This window comes from Parasteatoda tepidariorum, chromosome 2 (genome assembly GCF_043381705.1).
Source record: "Parasteatoda tepidariorum isolate YZ-2023 chromosome 2, CAS_Ptep_4.0, whole genome shotgun sequence".
NCBI classification, from domain to species: domain Eukaryota; kingdom Metazoa; phylum Arthropoda; class Arachnida; order Araneae; family Theridiidae; genus Parasteatoda; species Parasteatoda tepidariorum.
In genome coordinates this window covers 87938570-87959182 of record NC_092205.1, presented here as the reverse complement: position 1 = coordinate 87959182, position 20613 = coordinate 87938570, and the positions used below count along the sequence as shown (strand labels likewise).

The 20613-nt window shown below is 31.4% G+C and overlaps 1 protein-coding gene across 1 annotated transcript in view; it reads left to right on the top strand.

Annotated features, from left to right (window-relative positions):
- Positions 1-852: 852 nt before the first annotated feature.
- Positions 853-20613, top strand: part of LOC107452754 (uncharacterized) — a 37205-nt gene continuing 17444 nt past the window's right edge. The window contains exon 1 of the mRNA XM_016069327.3: positions 853-1314. Coding sequence (XP_015924813.1) covers positions 1140-1314 — 175 coding nt within the window. The 5' untranslated portion in view covers positions 853-1139. The remainder of the gene's footprint in view (positions 1315-20613) is intronic.

The window sequence follows — 20613 nt, the reverse complement described above, 5'->3', positions numbered from 1 at the left end:
TTAATATATTAAAATTTTGTCGGGAAGGATGGAAAATACTGATTTCATCCACCGTTGTTAAATATTATGGATATGGCAATAAATATTTAACGTCTCTATGATGACGTTTTTTTTTATTTTACCAAATGAAATTTTATAATGATTCTTGATATAGCGAAATATTGTGTGAAAAAAGAATGTGCACCAATAAATGTAAGTATCAGTGAATATATAAATTAGTAACTCAACAAATTGGTGAAACAACTAAAAATTGAATGTGTGTGAAAATGGATAAAAAGAAGTTTATAAACCTCTAATTTGTGGTACCGCTGATAACGATTTTTCCCCTGAATTTCATTTGTTTTCAAGTTCACAAATATTTTTAAATAATATTCAAACATTAGCATAAATTTTATGTTACAATGTTTAATATTTGACAAGAGATTTTTATAATTATATTTTTTATTCAGTTATTTTTTATTTGCTTAAATATATTCCGTTTTGGGATCCATTTTTCCATATTCTTTGTTGCCTATTACATATGTTTGAAGAGGTGAAAGTTAAAGTTAGCTTTTAATTAAATTGATTATATTCATATTTCAGAAAATTCATTACAGGACATATGTTCTGGGAAACCAAGAACAGAATGTTTTTCCCCTCTCTTTTCTATTCTTTTTATTTAAAAAAGAAAAAAAGGAGATTGTCATCTTAATAAGAAAAAGATGATTTTCTACCAAATCAACACTTTGAAGTGTTAAGTTCGCTCGATAATACCTTTCATTTTCTAATGTTAAGTCTCCTGCCATCAGTGGAGCAAACGATTTTTCATCATCTTTCACCATCCGAAAGAGGGAGCTAAGGAGCATCCAAAGAGGCAGACGAGAATCAAACATTCAGGGAAACTCGCGTCTTCTCTGCCGCGCATGGCACTCAGGTATACGCAAGTGATTTTTCTGCTGAGGTAACGAGGTGTGTGTGCGCGCTATTTCATAACATAACTCTCGTCTCTTATCATTGTGTTTCGTATGGCATGGCGAAAATCGTCTGCCGCACGAGGAAGCTGTGGTTGAGCGCGAGATCGCGTTTTGTGGAGTGTGCGTTCCGTTTGCTGGGTGGCCGCCCCTACGTTCGCTTACATTGAGGACTATAGCGTGCTTGAAATGGCGGAGCAAGTACAGGGCGGCGGCGAGGAGGGCGCCATGGCCGCCCCTGAAGAGGACAGGTCGCCCGAATTGGCGTTCTCTTTTATGGATAAGGTGCGATTTATGATGTATGGTGAGCAGGAAAAGGAAGCTTTTCTTATCGAGAAAAAAGAAAAGGAGGAAAAGAAGAAAGGTGAGTCAAATGATTAAAAACAATGAAAATGTAAATATTTCTGGCCAAATTACTATTTGTGATGGGTGTTAATCAATGATTTATTCAAAAAATATTTAGAAATCAAAGTAGTTACTAAAACTAGAAACTATCAGCTAGATATAATCATAAATTTAAACTTCCAACCACTATTTATTACTGTTATTTTTCTTCTTTCATTTGTTCTTTTTGCAACTTTTCATTATCTCACAGTAATGAGTTACATAAAAAAAAATTTTTTTTAAGGATGGCATTTAAAAGTGAAGTATTACTTTGATATTTGAACTTCTAACCACTATTTATTATTATTATTTTTCTTCTTTCATTTGTTCTTTTTGCAACTTTCCATTATTTCACAGTAATGAGTTATCTAAACTTTTTTTTTAGGATGACATTTAAAAGTGAAGTGTTTACTTTGATATTTTTTCACTAAAATTGATTATAAAATTGCTATCAATTTTTTTTCTTTATTTTTTATAAGATTTAATTTTTTAGTTTTATGAACAATTCCTTAGAAAAAGAAAACAAATTATAAAATTAGATTTGATTCCGTTTTTTAAGCTTATTTTTTTTGCATTTATTCTTAACATTTGTCCAAAATGTTAAGGTGACTGTTGGCAGTGTTGGAGAAAATAACAATTAATTTCCTAGGTTTCAATGCAAGGAAGGCATTATCTCCACGGATAGTATATTTACAGCATATCAACTAATTTCTATCATCTTCATGAAAAAACGACAAGGAAATGAAGGAAAAAGAAATGAAAAAACAAGCGAAAGACAAAACTAACAATTAAAAAAAAAGGGCTTCTAGAAACATTTTCATTTCATTTCTCAGTAAAATAGTTATTTGTCTAGATGCGAAAAGCTAACTTTCTAGTTAAGAGAAGTGGCAAAACTATTTACTATAAGTAATTTTTTTTCAAGTGGAATATTGAATATTTAGAACTGATAAAAACGGACTAAAAATAAAAAACGGACGCAACCACTAAGAATTTGTTAGACAAAACCCGCAGTTTGCACAGTTACCACATTATACCTGGGGGGGGGGCATTATATATAGTGATTATTTAACACCAATTTCAACATTCAGTGTGGCAGGTAATTTTTGGTGACAAGGCGGAGCCATCAAGTGCAAAGAGATAATTATTAGTTCACTTGCTTTCCTCAAGATTGCATAGGCAAATCACTACGATTGACATGTTAGAAGGTGATGATATATATATATATATATATATATACNCTATATATATTGGGAGAATATATCATATCAAGTGTTAGGAGAAATTTGCCTTCGTGGAGGACTTTTTGATCGTACTAACCTGCATTTACGTTACATTGAGAGGGAAACCACAAAACTTCCCGTCGGTTAGCCTGACGGCAAGGGGACTCTAATCCATGATACATTTACCACTGAGGATATTTTACGTCAGCACCAGTGTAAGCCGGATGACCGGTCACCTCATTGAAAGGCGAACGCTCTATCCCCTGATCCATCCCGGCTCTTAGAACACATTTACAATTTAAACAAATATACAAGGTATGATAGTCTTGCATTAAATTTCAAAATTGGACAAATAAGGATCATTTTAGTTGTTATATCGCCGACACTGAAGAGCTTTGACGCATATACATTAAATAGTTTTACTACCAGCTACTTTTCAAGGTAAAAATCAGTCCTGAATAAAATGTTATTTAAATTCAAATCGTCGAATCTCATACATTCATAATCAGATTTCCCTATTATGAAATAATATTGCAGTTGAATAATAACATAAAGCGTGATAAAGACAGAAATAAGCAAAGAAAAAGCGTTAGCGAATATAACATTTCACTGTCATATTTTACTATTGTCTTTGGGTATAAATTATTTGCTGTTTAGAAGGGGGGGGAAATGCGAAGTCAGTTGTTCGTTCTCGATTATAATGATATGAGAATTATCGTTTGATTATTTGGAAGGAAGAGAAAAGATTTCTTATTCGTGTGAGTTAATATTCATTTGATTATGTAGCATAATTGTTGTTACTAAAAATCAAAGCTCAGTTTTTGTATTTTATAAATAGCACATTCTTGATTCTATGCTCTCTGGTTACTTTAAAATGCTATTGAAGCTACTAATGCACGAATATATGCGATATGTAAAAATATAGGATTTTGACTGGCCAAATTTGTCCATCTTAATTGCAAAAATTTAGCTGAATTCCGTTCCCAGAAAGCCATGGATTTACGAAGTATAGATTAATGAGAAACAAACATAAAACTAACAGATTTTTCTCTGTACTGATACTTTGTTTTAAAAAAAGTTTATTAAGGAAGGAAACGTAAAATTAACTCTCTATTCGATTTGGGAGCCCCCTTCTGATGTGGGCAATTGCCCCGTATACCCTGCCTTCGTCAGGCTCTGCTTGTATGCTCCTTATAAAAACGACTTATAAAGACCATATCAAGACGAGTAACAAATTGTAAAAATTAGAGGACATCAAAAAGATACATTCAGTAATACGAAGAATTACAACCCTTTGCCTCCATGCTGCCTTCTGGCGGATTAAAACTATTACGAAAACGCTCGGTCGGCCAGGCAAGCCCTTATTCTAAAATAATACGGTTACAAAACATTAGGTGAAAAATTTCAGAGCTGTGATTTATGATGCTCCATTAGAAAGGGCAAAGAAGTGCAAATGATTGAATTTTTTTAAGGTTTGGGAACTTAAAATGAGCGAAAAATTATGGAGAAGCTCTACTGCTGTGTTAAATGTATGAAAACATTATTTCCTCAGTAGCTTCATGTGTTTATATTTGTGTTTATCCATTCCGGCTCATGGTGACGAAAGAAAAAGCAAAAGTTTGTAATGTTGTCAATGGTAGGGTTAATACTCAATGTTTTTTTTTTTTTTTTTTTTTTTTTTNAGAAAAGTTTTTTTTTTTTTTTTTTTTTTTTAAGAAATAGCTTTTGCTCGAGTTTTAAAATATCTCAGCTGTGATTAAAATCTAGCAATTTAGTAAAATTAGACATTTCGTTTTTTTAAAAAAATGTCTGATGTTTTGTTTCATGAAAAGCTTTGTGGTGTCCTTATAAATGATACTCGAAATTCTCCTCCGTACTCTTCTCCCTTTTCTATATTTTATTTTATAACCGTCGTTGAACAGCAGACTCATATTTGGGTTTACGACTACCAATGTTCTACTCTGCAGCTCTGTTTATTTTGAACCCAACCTAGAAACCAAGTATCTATAACTCCTGGATTAAGCATTGGGACAAACTAGCCTCCCTCGAGATTTTCTTTGAGGAAACTAACTCTTATTTGCGTTGCATGGAGAGGAAAACCACTAAAAGCTCACACGTCCAGCCTAAAGCCAAGGTGACTCTAACCTACGATAACCACTGTTGATGTTTTACGTCACTACTGTGGTCGGTGCAAGCTGGGTGCAGAATTAGTATCAAACAGCTGCCGCTAGGATTCAAACATGGATCACGTCACTGGGAGATGAACGCTCTCTCCCCTGAGCCACCTCGACTCCCCTTACAATGTACTTTTTTATTACCGACATTGTACAGCTGACCCAATTTTGGGTATACCACTAGCAATGTTCAACTCCGTTGTCTTGTAATTTTGAAACCAATCCAGAAGACAAGAGAACTCTTGGAGCAAGTATTAGGAGAAAATTGTCTTCGTGGGGGACTCTTTGATGGAACTCACCTGCGTTTGCGTTACATGAAAAGGAAAAACACGAAAACTTCCCACGGTTAACCTGACGGCAAGGGACGTCGCTGGGATTCGAATCCGCTTCACCTCATTGGAAGGCGAGCGCTCTGTCCATTGAGCGACTTCTTTCGAAGTATTGGCGAAATTAAACAAAATTGTGCAAATTTTAGTTTTTATTTCACTACCACTTTATAAAATCTTTTGTCGAAAGCGGAGTGATTCGTTTCCCTGGTTTTACCGTTAACACGAAAAAGAGAAGTTAATTTTTTCTAGTCAAGTAAGTAATGCGTTGTTTCCATTTCATTTTTTTCCACGCTTAGAGGCTATACGCAAAAAAGGAACAATTTTATACTTGTACAGGGTGTCTATCGGTCACGAGAACTTTCGTTATTTCAAACTCGATGATTTTCTAAGCTTTTTAAGAAATTTTTTTCTTCTTCATCATCATCATCGAAATTTATCTGGGCCCCTCAGGGCCTTTAACGACCCTTTTCCCATCCATCTTGAAATTTTTATCTTCGAGGTGGCTCTTTCTGGTAACTGGGATGCTAATTAGAGGGAAAAGAAATGTCTTCTCTCAAGTTTTCAAAAGTCAAAATTTCATTAAATATTGCTGTGTCAAAATGTATAGTTTTTTTTTCTAAAAAATTGTCAATTTAGCTTTGCAATAATCTAAAAAAATCTATGTTGAGATCGTGTTGTATGTTTTTATTTCGGAAAAACCATCTTGCTTGCGTTATTTTTCGGAGTATTTTATTCTGGCATCTTTTGAGTTTCTCAAGCTGTGATGGGGAGATGTTACTTAAACTGTATAAAAATCTGGTCACCTGAGGCCACTTGCGGCCCTTTTGCCATTCATTTTGAGCTTGATCTTTGTGGTGCTTCGATGAGGTTGTGGAATGCAAATGAAGTAAAGGAGTATTCATGTGGATCTTTGAGGTTCTGACTGTGTAATTATATGCAGTAGGGTGATAACACAATATTGTAAAAGTATGCACTTTAGCTAAGCTGATATGATGAAAATGAGGTTATGTATATGCTATTGATGTCGGGAATGTGATGCATCACTGCAATAGTATGCTGCTATTGGTCTCTTGTCTTCAGTTAAATTTTCAAATAGGAATATTTCATAGAAATTTGGTGCAGAGCAGGAGGTGGCTTTTTCGTGGAATTCGTTATTTAATTTAGCTATATGTGTGTCTACTGCATCTATTCTGAGGTCATGGTGTATTGTATCATTTTTTACGAACCATCCGGCTTTTGTTATCCTTCTTAATATTTTATTCCAGCAGACTGTTAGTTTATTTAGCTGAGCTTGTGTAATATTTGTCAAGAGTGGTGAAGCATATGTAAGGATGGAGCGAAGCATGGATAAATAGAGCAATCTTTTGAATTTCAATGCCATGTTGGATTGATAGAGTAGTACCTGGAGTTTACTGCATGCTGCTTGTGCTTTACTGGTTATGCTTTTGATGTTATCGTTCTAGTTGAATTTGCTATTAAGGATGAATCCAAAGCATTTGGCTATGTCAACTATTGGTATTGTTTGTCAACTATTGGTATTGTTAATTAACTTGTTTTGCGGTAGTATTTTTTTCTTCTTTTTATTTCGGATGATTAAAGGTTGTGATTTTTGGCCGCAAATTTTCACTCTAGGCACCACTTTTCTATGCCTTGTATCCTTACTTGTAGTTTGCTGAGGGCTATGTATGGAGTTTTGGATAAATTTCTTCTTCAACGAATCTGATAGTGGCTAAAAGGAATTAGTTTTCAAAAAGAAGTGGTGTTTGACAGAACCACTTGAAAAAGATATTTGTTTGCGATTCGCATCAATAGTAACCACTCGGTTTTACCTTTTAACGCATCTGGCATTGCTATCTAAACAGATAAAGTACTGTTTTCTCTAAATTTTTCTTTCACGTTGATATATGCATGAGACAAAACAGAGGTCAAGAATAAAATAATTGTACACAACTAATTGTTATTTTAGGAGAAGCTCATGCGAGCATCATAACTGCCTCTTTATAATTTTCAGATTAAGATTCTTTGTAGTGGTCGCAACCTAATTCCTTAAAATAAGCAAGAATTTATTATATTGTAAGATAACATAAGATGACACGTTAGCCTCCTTTGTAAGAAATAACTCTTAGTGGTTGCTAAGATAACGGTTTAATGTTTGATTTCTCGTAAAAATATTGTAATATATATTTAAAATGATTCAGTACTTACATTATTTTAAATAACATTTTAAAGTACTCAGACTGAAAAAGATTAATAAACGTTAAAAACTAATTGCAAAACCATTACATTTCTAAATTTCTTTAAAAGAAAAGTGGAAAGGTTTGTTTTTTTAAATTATAAATTATCTATTTAGTTTTTTATTGATTAAAAAAAAGAAACTCCTAGGTGTACAAGTCATAACAGTTAATAAGCGTTGTTAGTTTAATAATTATAAATTAATTATTTAGCTTTTTTCACTGATAAGAAATACTTTTGTATATATGTCATAACGGTGAATCAGTATTGATAGTTTAATAATTATAAATTATCTAATTAAGTTTTCACCCATAAAAAATACTCTTGTAAATTTGTTACAGCTGTTAATAAGTATCGGTTGTCCAAAAATTATAAATGAACTACTTAGCGCTTCACCGATAAGAAATACTCTTGAATACATGTCATAACAATTAATAAGTATCGCCAGTCCAAAAATTATAAATGAACTATTTAGTGCTTCACCGATAAGAAATACTCTTGAATACATGTCATAACAATTAATAAGTATCGCTAGTCCAAAAATTATCAATGAACTATTTAGTGCTTCACCGATAAGAAATACTCTTGAATACATGTCATAACAGTTAGTAAGTATCGCTAGTCCAAAAATTATAAATGAACTATTTAGCGCTTCACCGATAAGAAATACTATTGCATACATGTCATAACAGTTAATGAGTGTTGTTAGTCCAATAATTATAAATTAACTATTTAGTTTTTTTACTGATAAGGAATACTTTTGTATATATGTTATAACTGTGAATAAGTATCGATAGTTTAATAATTATAAGTTATCTAATTAGATTTTCAAAGATAAAAAATACTCTTGTAAATTTGTTACAGCTGTTAATAAGTATCGGTTGTCCAAAAATTATAAATTAATTATTTAACCTTCCCCCGGTAAGGAATACTCTTGTATACGTATCATAACTATCAATCAGCTTCAGTATTCCAATAATTTTTTATTGTCCATTTAGCTTTTCATCTATAAGAAGTACTCTTGTATACTTGTGACAACTGTTAACCCTTTCGCGCCGACTGTCACAAATACGTGCCAGCATAAAACCGTATCAATCAGGGTAAAAATATAAAACTGGAAATCAAAGTATTTCTTTAGCAGTTTATTTGTGGGCGGAGTTATACTTGTTTGATTTATTTAATTCACCAATACTTTGTTCAAAATAAAACTATTTAGTTATATTTTGAATTAACATTGATTATATGTATGATTAAAGTAACAATAATTAAAGTAAAAGCGAAGTAAGTCTGTCAAATTAGCAACGACTGCATTCAAGTTACCGTTTCTTTTATTTAACTACAACTTGATTTTGATTTTGTACGAATGCTTTTATGAATCACCCGTCCCCAAGGGGTTAATAAGTGTTGTTAGTCCGATAATTATAAATTAACTATTTTGTTTTCTACCGGTAAGAAACACTTCGTATATATGTCATAGCTGTAAATAAGTGTTGGCAGTTAAGAATATTTTTCTCCTAGTAAAAACAAATTAGATATAAAAAAAGTTTTATTATCAGTTTTTTTCTCTCTTTTCCGGGGTAATAACAGCCCTGCTTTTAATAAATAGTATTCTACCAGTTAGTAACTTCTTTCTTGATCGCCATATAAGTTATCAAGTACTTATCGGTAAAAGTGTAAAAAAAAAGTGGTTGCGAAGCTATTTAAGATTTTTTGAGAGAGATAAATCCGTTAACAGGGATGCCAATTTGCTCCGCTTTGTAAAAAAAAAAAATATTTTCTAGTGGTAACAAAATTTATGTTATATCTATTTAAGTATTTTTCAGCTTAAGTTATTTTTTCTATCACTACATATCAAAAATTCAAAGTATCATATGAAATGTAACTTCATTGCAATTATCTCGTGGTGACTCTTTTAAAGAGTAGCCGTTATTATCCTCATTTTGCAAGTTTACTAAAACTTTTGCAGAAAGCGGTGCAGTTGCCATCCCTGCGTTTACTAAATTTCTTACATTGTAACATGTATATTTACTAGTAAAATCTTTTTACACACAAATGTATACCATAACTAATAACACATAATTAAGTTGATATAATTCTGATATAAGTTTTAATTTTGCGTGCTTGCAACGCCACGAACCACGCCTACAAGATTCTGAGTTTAGCGCCTATCCAAGATAGCGGTGAAATCGGAACTATTTTGGCCCTTGGGAAGCCCCTGAAGTGGTAGTTAAAACGACAAACTACTTACACTTTTTGTCATAATATTTGTGATCATCAGCATAAGAAAATATGTAGGTGAAACAAATATCCTTAAAGAAATTGAAAAATTTTTAAAAGTTTTGTTTAAAAAGGCATCCAATAATATTTGCCCCTATTTACATCACATCACTTTAATTTGCATTAAATTTTATCAGCATTTGTCATCAAAGTTATAAAAATTTCGTTTCGTTTTCCAACAATACAGGACGTCCAGTGGTACCCTAAAATTATTATAGTGGCATTTAACTTATCATTAAAGCAGTGGAAGTTTATCTGGCTCCGTAACCGTTCATATATAGAGATGCCAACTTGTATCTCTACATATGAAAGGCGGATAAATAGTTCTGAATGGTAGTCTCTTAATGTAGAGATACAAACTTGTATCTCTACATTTGAATGGCAGATAAATAGTTCCGAATGGTAGTCTTTTAATGTATGATCCTGGGTTTAATAAATCCGATTTATAGAGTTTTCATTCACCACTACTTCCAAATAATTCAAAGGCTTTTGGTTTACGCCACTTTATTAGAGTTAGGTCCTGTTGAGTCTTGGGAAAAATTAATTTTAAACCTACAAATGTTAGTTTGTAGTTCTCTACCGACTTTTAAATATTTTGTCAAATTCTCTCAGCATATGTAGCAAGTTTTCACCTATAAATATATATATGAAGGGTTACCATAGGGCGACTAAAAATGCAAAAAGTGCTGACTAATAAAATTCAAAATTTATTAACACGTTGAATGCCATGGGGGTCACCGGTGACCGGAAATGGGTTTGTTCGTAGCGCCATGGGGTCACCGGTGACCAGCGAATCCAAGATTATTAGAAACACATAATTCGAGTAAATTTTTAATTTTTTTATATTATTATCTTTTCTAAAATTGTTTGAGGAAATTAATGCAGTGTAGAACATACAAAAATAGTTTAATTTATATACTCGGAGATGCCAACTTGCTCCGGACAGCGAATAAATATTTTCAAGTGGTAGTTTATTAAGTGAAATTCTTGGTTTAATAAATTCAATTTAGTAGATTTTTATCCACCACTATTTCTAAACAATTCGTAGGCTTATATAATTCACCAATTTTTTCAGATATATCATGCTAAACCTTTTAAAAAACCAGCAAAATCTGTCTAATATTTGCAAATTTAGTTTGTTATTATTTACCAGACTGGCAAGCCATGTAAAATTAGTGTGGCATTCAACGTCTTAAGAGAAACTAAAATCAGCATCTTTTTATAGAATTTTTTCTGCTTACTATTAAAAGTAGTTGCATATGAATAATAGGAAAAGTAAGTCATAAAGGTAGATACGATTGAATTATTTAAGAGATAATAAAAGTTAATTGAGTTTCTATCACTTTGTACATAAATAATCGCCATCCCTGTCTTCGATTTTTCGAATTATTAAGCAGTCAGGAACGTTTCATGATACCCATTTAAAAATATGAAATACATTTTATGACAAAAATTTATTTACAACTATATTAATAATTTTGAGGTAAGCCCAGATGCCCTGCAATAAGTATTTTCGATTTTTTCTTAACTCTTCCTTTCAATGTCAGAGGCAAGCCCCATGGAAAGATTCGAAAGAACGTCGTCACAACAATTTTTTCCCCATCGGAAGAATTTTTTTTATTACATATATAAATAGAATCCCTAAATAGCGGTACCAAAGAAAGAAAAGACGAAGAGAAACGTATTTCTTTTTCGTCTCGCAGGTGCAGAGTTCCAAAAACGACGGTAACAGTGACTGCGCAGAAGTGGGTAGGGTGTGTCTGTGGGGAGAGAATTACACATCATCAACTGACCATATCGATCTGCCAGACTGACCACTTGGATTCAATCTATGTTATTTATTTATCTATTCCATTTCGTGCAAGAAAAAGATTTATAAAATGAGGAGATATCGTACAAAGAATATAAGTTAATGATCAGCGAATCTTAATCCATTTGAAAACCCACTTTTTATAAGGAGGATTTTTTTTTTATTAAAAAAAAAAAATGTGGTAACACAAGTGTTTTATTATTTTGCAGGAATAAGATACTTAACACGTTGAATGCCACGCTAATTTTACATGGCTTGCCAGGCCAAACGGTAAATTACTTCAAACTAAATTTGCAAATATTAGACAGATTTTGCTAGTTTTTTTAACCCTATCGAGCCGACTGTCACAAATACGTGCCAGCATAAAACTGTGTCAATCATGGTAAAAAGATAAAACTGGTAATCAAAGTATTTCTTTAGCAGTTTATTTGTGGGCGGAGTTATAATTGTTTGATTTATTTAATTCACCATTACTTTGTTCAAAATAAAACTATATAGTTATACTTTGAATTAACATTGATTATATATATGATTAAGCTTACAATAATTAAAGTAAAAGCAAAGTAAGTCTGTCAAATTAGCAATGACTACATTTAAGTTACCGTTTTTATTTAATTACATCTAGATTCTGATTTTATACGAATGCTTTTCTGAATCACCCGTCCCCAAGGGGTTAAGGGTTTAGCATGACATATCTGAAAATAGTGGTGAATTATATAAGCCTACGAATTGTTTTGAAATAATGGTGGATCAAAATCTACTAAATTGAATTTATTAAACCAAGAATCACAATTAATAAACTACCACTTGAAAATATTTACTCGCTGTCCGGAGCAAATTGGCATCTCTGTGTATATAAATGAATCCATTTTTGCGTGTTCTATATTGCATTAATTTCTTCAAACCATTTCAGAAACTATAATAATATTTTAAAAAAATTAAAAATTTACTAGAATTATGTGTTTCTAATAATCTTGTCTTCGCCGGTCACCGATGACCCCCATGGCATTCAGCGTATTAATATAAATATCTTTATCAGAAATCGAACCTTTTTTAAAGCTTAAGTGGTAGGCAACATTAATAAATATTCACTAATGCGGGTTAGTTCCCTAAAACAGTTCTCCACAAAGATAAATTTCTCCCAATACTAAATCCAGGACTTCCCTTGTCTTTTGGATTGGGATCAAAATTACAAGGTTACGGAGTTGATCATTGGAAGTCAGGCTTAGCGGGGAATTTTTTCATTGCCATGTAATGCAAATGAGGGTAAGTTCCATTAAAAAGTCGTCCACAAAGACAAATTTCTCCCACTACTTGATCCAGGAGTTTCATTGTCTTCTGGGTAGGGATGGATCAAAATTGCAAGTTGAACATTGGTAGTCATAAACCCAAAATTGGTCCCGGCTGTTCGACGACGGTTATAAATTAAACAGAAGTAGTTAGTCAAATTAGTAGTTAATTGTTAATAAGAAATAAGAAAATGAAAGAGGAGAAATAATGGACAACACAAACATAGAAGCCACATAAATATATATATATATATATATATATATATATTTAAAAATGNTAGAGATCTCTAAAAGTCTCCAATATATTCCAAGCATATATAAAAAAAATTTTATGCATCATCATCGATTTAAATTCATCAAAGTTAAAAACGAGAGAGCGATAAAATAAAAAAAATCAATCTTTTTGCAAATATTTATCAGACATAAGCATCTTTTTCTTATGTGCAAAATTTAGAGAGCTATCCTGACTGTGTATTTTAATTTTTGTTCCCCTCCAAAATTGGGCCAAGGTGACGCCCATAAATTGGCAGGAATGCAATATATCTAATTCTCCTACTGTGCAATATTCTACTTAAACACATTATCACTTCTCTCCTATATCTCAGGATGATGTAAAAAGCGTTGTAATAAAAATAGTGGGCCATTCATTAATGTTTAGTTTAAATGGGTATTATTTTTTTTTATCTATCACTTAAGTTTAAAAGAAAATCAGGATTCCATTATTATAGATTAAAATTTACAGCTTTATATTGGTAATATGCTATCGACAGTCATGTTTTGCAAAGCTGCTACAACTTATACGCTTTTTGTGAAATACAGTCAAACCTCGTTATAGTGAACATGGTTTATAGTGAACTTCCGGATATAGTGAACGAAATGTTCGTTTTCGTGCCTTGCTATATACATATAATATTATTTTTCGTGGAGATACCGAACCAAAAGAAGTGAGGAAATTGGATATTATGATCTTTTTTCTGTCTTCGACTGTTTTGTTTTCTCATTTTTTAGTAATTTTGAAATTTCTACATAAAATACATATAATGATTTTATAAACCATCTATTGCGTGGACTGCAGCCATAAGCATTTTATTCTTGTTTGCTTCTTCTATCTAAGTTTCCCATCCCTAAATAAAGCCCCCCCTAATTTTTTTGTACGCAAGACAAAGAGTAATAAGAAATAAAAATTAACACATTTTTTATTACTACATATTGGTTTTTTTTGTTAATACATATTGTTTTCTAATCATTTTTGTATTTCTTTTTATTGGTCATTTATTTAAATAATGTTTAATAAAAGGGAGCAGTTCGGAAAAATTAGTTAAAATTGTTTGCAGTATGGATATAGTGAACTCCCGGTTATATTGAATTGAAATTTCGTTCCCTTGAAGATTCACTGTAGCGGGGTTTGACTGTATTTTAAAGGGTGATAGACAGTTAAAACTAAAGCTTTAAGAATTTTTGTTAGTTTTTGCTAACGTTTTAAAAGCCTCACCACGAGAAGGTGGAATTTCATTTAAACTTTTTAAATAATTTGCATGTAGTGGGGTTAAAAAATAATATATACAACATTCATATTTCCAACATTGATAAAGCGTAAAAAAATTACTTAATTTTAAACATGTAACTTAGAAAACCAAGTTGTTCGTCAAGTTTAATAATAACATTTAGATAAGAAATAAAAGTTCTTAACTTTATGAGATCAAAATTAATACCTTAGTTTAAATATAAATACTCTACTACTTTTGCCATGGGTGCTGTGATCACATTCTGCAATTAAATTAATTCGGTAAGTAAAGAGAGCCAATAGAGCATTCGCAAATTTTTCCAATTAAATGGAACGGAATAAACTCAAAAGTTAGAAAGATTGGAGGGTCTCCAACAGATCCGTTTTTGAACGACACCCAAAAGCATTCTATTGTCATTAGATTCTAAAGATAGTTTCTACAGTTATGAAACTTGTAAAATTACCAAAGTGTAATTTAACTATAACGTAGAAAGTACCTAAATTAAAAAAAAAATTTTAGAATAAATTCAAAAAGAAAAAGTCCTTCAGAAGTCTAACGAGATTTAACTTAAGGAGATGTTACCATGAGCCAAAATTATCTCTTTACAGACCCTTCAGAATAATTTTAGTTTGAGAAAAAAAAAAATAGGAACGGCTTCTTACTCTTTTAAACCTTAAAGCTTTTTTTTCCATCCCTTTCACCTAGCTGTTGCTCGTCGTCTGCAAACAATAGTGAAGTATGCCATTAAAATTTTCTGTGGTGAGAACATTGTTGGTCATTAGTGTTTCTCGTTTTCTCCTCAGGTGAAAGAACCCTATACTTAAATTCTATAAATTAGTGACAGAAACTCTGAACCGCACCCCCGCATTTCCTTCCCCTCCCTTTCTTATTCGATGTTCTTTGAAGAAAAATATCTTTTGTTCGAGGTTGGCAGTTCTTTTATCTTCTGTGGACCGTAACCGTTCTCGTCCCACGCAAAATCTTTGTAGAATGTTTCCAGAGGAAAACTCTCATTCACAGCAGGTATAGTGATTTGGGTGATAGGGTTACGGTGCATATTCTAGAGAGGTGCATATTCCTTAACAGTTATTTGGTACATATTCTTTAACAGTTATTCTTAATCCTTTCCAATCTCGAATTTATCTGAAAATGCCTGTCTTTTCGGATCTTAATATTTTGAAAAATTTAGAGCTAAAAATAATAATAATACAAGATTAAATGAATGCCAAGAAAAAGGGGAAAGATATATATGCAATTAGGGAAGCGCTTTTTGCACTGATCTGCAGTTTTTCTACTTTTGTTTTACAACTTTTACTTATTTTTCTCCGGATACTTCTCATTTTCTACTTCACTCTCAGTTGCCTATGTTTTTCCAGCTTTTGTTTCTCACCTTTATTTATTTTCCTTTTTTTGCGTTAGCAGCTTCACGTTTTCTGTTTTAAATCTCTTTTGTTTATCTCAGTCACGTCTGGAGAATATTGAGAATAGGCGTCTATTTTTGAGCACTTGAAGCGTGTCGATTTTTACCATCTTCATATTTTTGAAGCAAATGAAATTTTTATGTCATCAAATAATACAAGATGTCTACAAATAACGAGAATCTCTTCAAGGAATATTTCTTAACAGTTCTGATACATAACACTTTTCTTTTTTAAAATATCTTAACCGGAAGATTTCAGATTATTAATGAAAATTTTAGCTTAGAGATACAGTAAGACAAACATTTGAGAATATCCTGTAATTGAAATAATATAATATTCAGGAGCGGTAGACATCCTGTGGGGTATTCTACTATCCGGAAACCTCTATCCTTTCCTTTGTTCAAAAAATTAAAAATTAGTAGCATGAGCATAGCTGCCAACATGTGCAATTTGCGAGGCACGTTTTTCATAGCGATTGGAAAATATAAATTGCATCAACATTTTTTCATATTTCGTCAGTACCTAAAATCGCACCAAATGACACTGCGAAAAACTCACTCAATCAGTTCTTTTATACATCTTTGTTTACACTCATTAGGGTGTACTTATTTAAACCAATTAGATATAATGGTGTTCAACATAATTTTAAATCAAGTTTAACAAGTCAAGAATAAAAAATCGAAGACTAAATATTGCTTTACGCGTAAAAATTAAATCTTCCGAAAAAACTGGGAGATTTGGCAACAATACCTAAGTATTTTATCACTATAGAAGGTGTAAATATATTTGTGCCAAGGAAATTAGGGCTAGGAAATTTTGCTTATTGGCCTGTGGTCAATTATAGCATTTTTAACAGTGGCCACTTTTTTGGCAATTATTTCAAAAATTGAATATCTTAAATGACTAAAAATCTGTATATCAATGAAGAAAGACTTTCCTTTTGAAGCATTTTCAAAATATGTCACTGTTCATTTCTGATAAGAAAAACTTTTAGAAAAAAGCGTGAAAAAAAGTAATTTTCAGTATATTGTGAAATATTTATAAGACTTTCAAAATGTATTATTATTAATAATAATATGCAAATGGTTTTTGAATGAAAAAGTGCTGATCGCTAGGCGATCGGCAGACACCTTTTTAATTGCAACCTGTTATATTTAATGACGCTGTGGCAGGTGGTTACCATTAATTTGGCCTAATATCGAGCACCTTTTTAAAAAATATGATTTCTTTTCCCGTAAAAGCAAAATGTAGTACCTCGTATCAGTATTTTTTTTATGAAGTAAGATTGTATTGTTAACCATAATATTTACAATTTATATACTATGACTAATTTTTACATAATATTATGATTTAGGATATTGTGATTTAGGGGGGGGGATAAAAAACACAACACTTTCAACGCTAGTATTAATATGTTACCCAGTATTATCTAGTGTAGTGGTTACCAACTGGCCGCTTGCGGGCCACATCCGGCCCGCGAAGCCTTTTTTTGTGGCCCGCGAATTGAAATATATTAGTTGTCATTTTTTGGGGGGACAAATTTCGTAAAAAATCTATATGGGTTTCAAACACTTTTCTTTCGTTAAAAAAAAAATCTAATTTCTTCGTTTCTGTGAAATTTAACATACCACCGGTGCAAAAAAATTAATTTCTCAGGTAGAAATCTGCTTCTTTTAATTTGTAATTCAATACTTTCGTTTTGTACAATTTGATAAAAGTCTGACAGTAATATTTAATGCTCCTTCAAACATAAAAGAGTCCTATATAAAATTCTGATGAAGTTGCGGCCGGCAATTTGACTGGTGTTTTTAATTGCGGCCCACGACCTCATGTAAGTTGGAAACCCCTGGTCTAGTGGGATAATTTGGTGTAAAAAAAAATCTAATTACAGTGTTATCCCAACATATTATTTCAGTATATTGAGATAATACTGTAACAAGGTTTTTTTTCCTCTAAAAAAGACATTTCCCCACCAAAAGCAGTGACTTTTCAACTATTGAGTGGTAGATAACAGAACGAAACCTTTAACGAGAACGGCCTTTATTGTCACAGGCCATTTTTCTTGTTAAACTTTTACCTCATAACTCTTGAAGTTATATAAATACTCAGAGATTGGATACAATTCGAAAGATCACGCTTTAAGCTTTTGAAAATGATGTCATTTTTACCCATGCAAAATTTGGATCAACCAAAATGTATAGAAAAAGTTAATAACTTATTTCTTGTTTTATCAATCAATCATTCTAAAGGTCAACCATTCTAAGGGAATACAATATTTATATTCGAATGCTTTTTTTTATTATTGAAAATTAGCATTGAGAAGAGATATGAAAAAAACTTTTAACTTTCTGCGCTCATTTTGACGGATGCAAATTTTGCGTGTGTAAAAAGTGACACCATTTCTAAAAGATTCAAGCTCGAACTTTAAAATTGTGCCAACAGATTTCCTATGTAAAATCTTCCAAAATGCTTACTGCTAAAAAAAATTATTTGCATGGAATGTTACCATAATTTTGCCCAACCACTGCAAATTTACTTAACACTAAACATACCAATACTTAATATATACCTGTTTCTACCATAGCCGGTCAAATCACCGGAATTTATGTTTCTTGATTGAATGTTTTAAATATTGATGTTAGGAAGGAAATAAACTAAAAAAACTTTATTATAATTAAACAAAATTGTATATTGCTAATTTTTATGTACTACAAACACAAAGAATAAGATTTTTTAACTAATTGCTCATTCTTTTTATTTTTTACACATACAGGTTGTTTCTCTTGTACATTTTCAGCAAACATATTTTTCATATTTTGAACAAATTTTGATGTATATTCAAACGATGTATATTCAAACTCATAATTTTCAACCAGTATATCCTCATTTTCAGAAAATCTATCTTCTTCAGTTTCCGAAAACTCTTCGCCTATATTATTTATTTCTTCTATGAACTTGTGCTGCCTTGATTAATTCGACATTTTTCTGGGTAAAAACTAACCTAAGTAAGCACAGAACCCGTTATCCGGAAATCAAAAAACCGGAACGAAATTCGATAAATTTTCCCCCCATTTAAAAAAAAAAAAATTTTTTTCCTCATAAGATTTTAGAATTTTTCTTTCTTTTTTGAAAGATGTTTACCTTACCATCATTTTGGAAATAATCATTAGTGTATTACTCCATCGTTTTTTCTTCTTTTTAAGATTATTTCCAAAAAAAATTTTTTTTTAGTTGGGTTTAACAATAAAAAAACGGCTTTTTGTAGCGATTCAGAAAACCGGAAAAATCAGTTATCCGGAATAGCGATGGTCCCGATCGTTCCGGATAATCGGTTCCCTATTGTAGTTAGAAATGAAGTAAAGCAATCAGAATAAAATATAAGCTACCTACCAAAACTTTTAGTTTTTGTCTCTTTTTCTTACACAAAAATAACAATCTAAAATTTTAGGTACTTGCTTGAAATTTGAATTCACAGTTATTCTGATTGAATTAATTACGCAACAGTCTTTGCAGAAATGTGCATTTAATCGAATGCAATACGTTGAACACGCATTACATCGCAATTTCTGATCCGATAACCTTATAAAGCAAACAATTGTTCTCCCGGTCAAATGACCAGTTGTGGTAGAAATAGGTATACGACAAGCGTTATTCGAAAGGAACGAAATACAAGAAAATAATACTAATAGATTATTAACTGTATATAATTGTTAGAAAAAGTCATGAAGTCAAATGTGCGAAAACGATAAGATGATAAACGCATTTTCGATGGAAAAGTTCTTAAACGGTTATTTGACCGGTTATGTTATGATTTGTGTTATGTATAATGTCTTTATTTGTATTAAGCAATGGAAACACATCATTGAATGATTCTATTTAAAGTTAATACATTGAAATGAAAGAAATGAACAATTCGTTGTAAATATTAATAGCTCTATTTTGCTTGTCGTAAACGCAAGTCCTCTTAATCATAGGCAAGCTGTAATTACTTTTTACCTACATTGTTCTTCATATTTATCTCATTAAATTCCTATTTTTATACTGCATCATTAAAATGTATTTAAAAATAATTTAAGTTCACTGCTATTTAATTAACTGCCTTTCGAATTGTGGATGTATCTATTAACACAAAGAAGTATGTTAGTAGTTTTTACTTTGGTAATAGAGCTTATAAAACTGCGACAATTTTTTTTCTTCAAAGAGCAAAGTGCAACACTTTTCGACCAATGAGTATAACGCCCCGCTACGGTAATAAACGGAAAAATATATTAAACTATAAGTTAACTATTTTCTGCTTTTTTTTTTCTTTCTTTCTCTTTTTTTTTTAATTGCTCTTATGAATTAAAGCCTAATAGTGAAAATTCTTTGACCGAAATTTTATTCCTGAAATTAATGTGTAATTTTTATTTGACTCCAACGTATTAAAAAGTAATTTAAAAAGTTTTCTCTTCTTCTTTTTTTGCTTTGATAAAAATATGCTCTTAAAGAGAAAAATTAAACTTAACATGATTGCCCTTGAATCTAAATCTGATTAGAGAAGGATAAAATTTAGCTATTTTATTCAAAAAGATAAAATTTGGTATCGAACAAGGTTGACATGATTTAAATTATTATTAAAATCGAAATTTGAATCAGTTGACTTTTTAAAAAATAATATACAGTCAAACCCCGCTGTAGTGAACATGGTTTATAGTGAACTCTCGGATATAGCGAATGAAATGTTCGCTCCCGTTCCTTACTATACACATATAATATTATTTTTTGTGGATACAGCGAACGAAAAGGAAAGAGGAAATTGGTTATTATTAAGGCCCGGAATTTGATGACATTTGCATTTTTGGACATTTTTTGTCTTTTAGAGCATTTTTTTAGATTTATAGGGCATTTTTTTTTTAAATTTTGGGGCGTATTTTGCATTTTAATGCATTTCTTAAAGTTTTTTGTTAATTTTTGCTAATTTTTATTATTTTTTATCAATTTTCATTATTACACTGGCCTCCAAACAGTGAAGAAAATCTATAG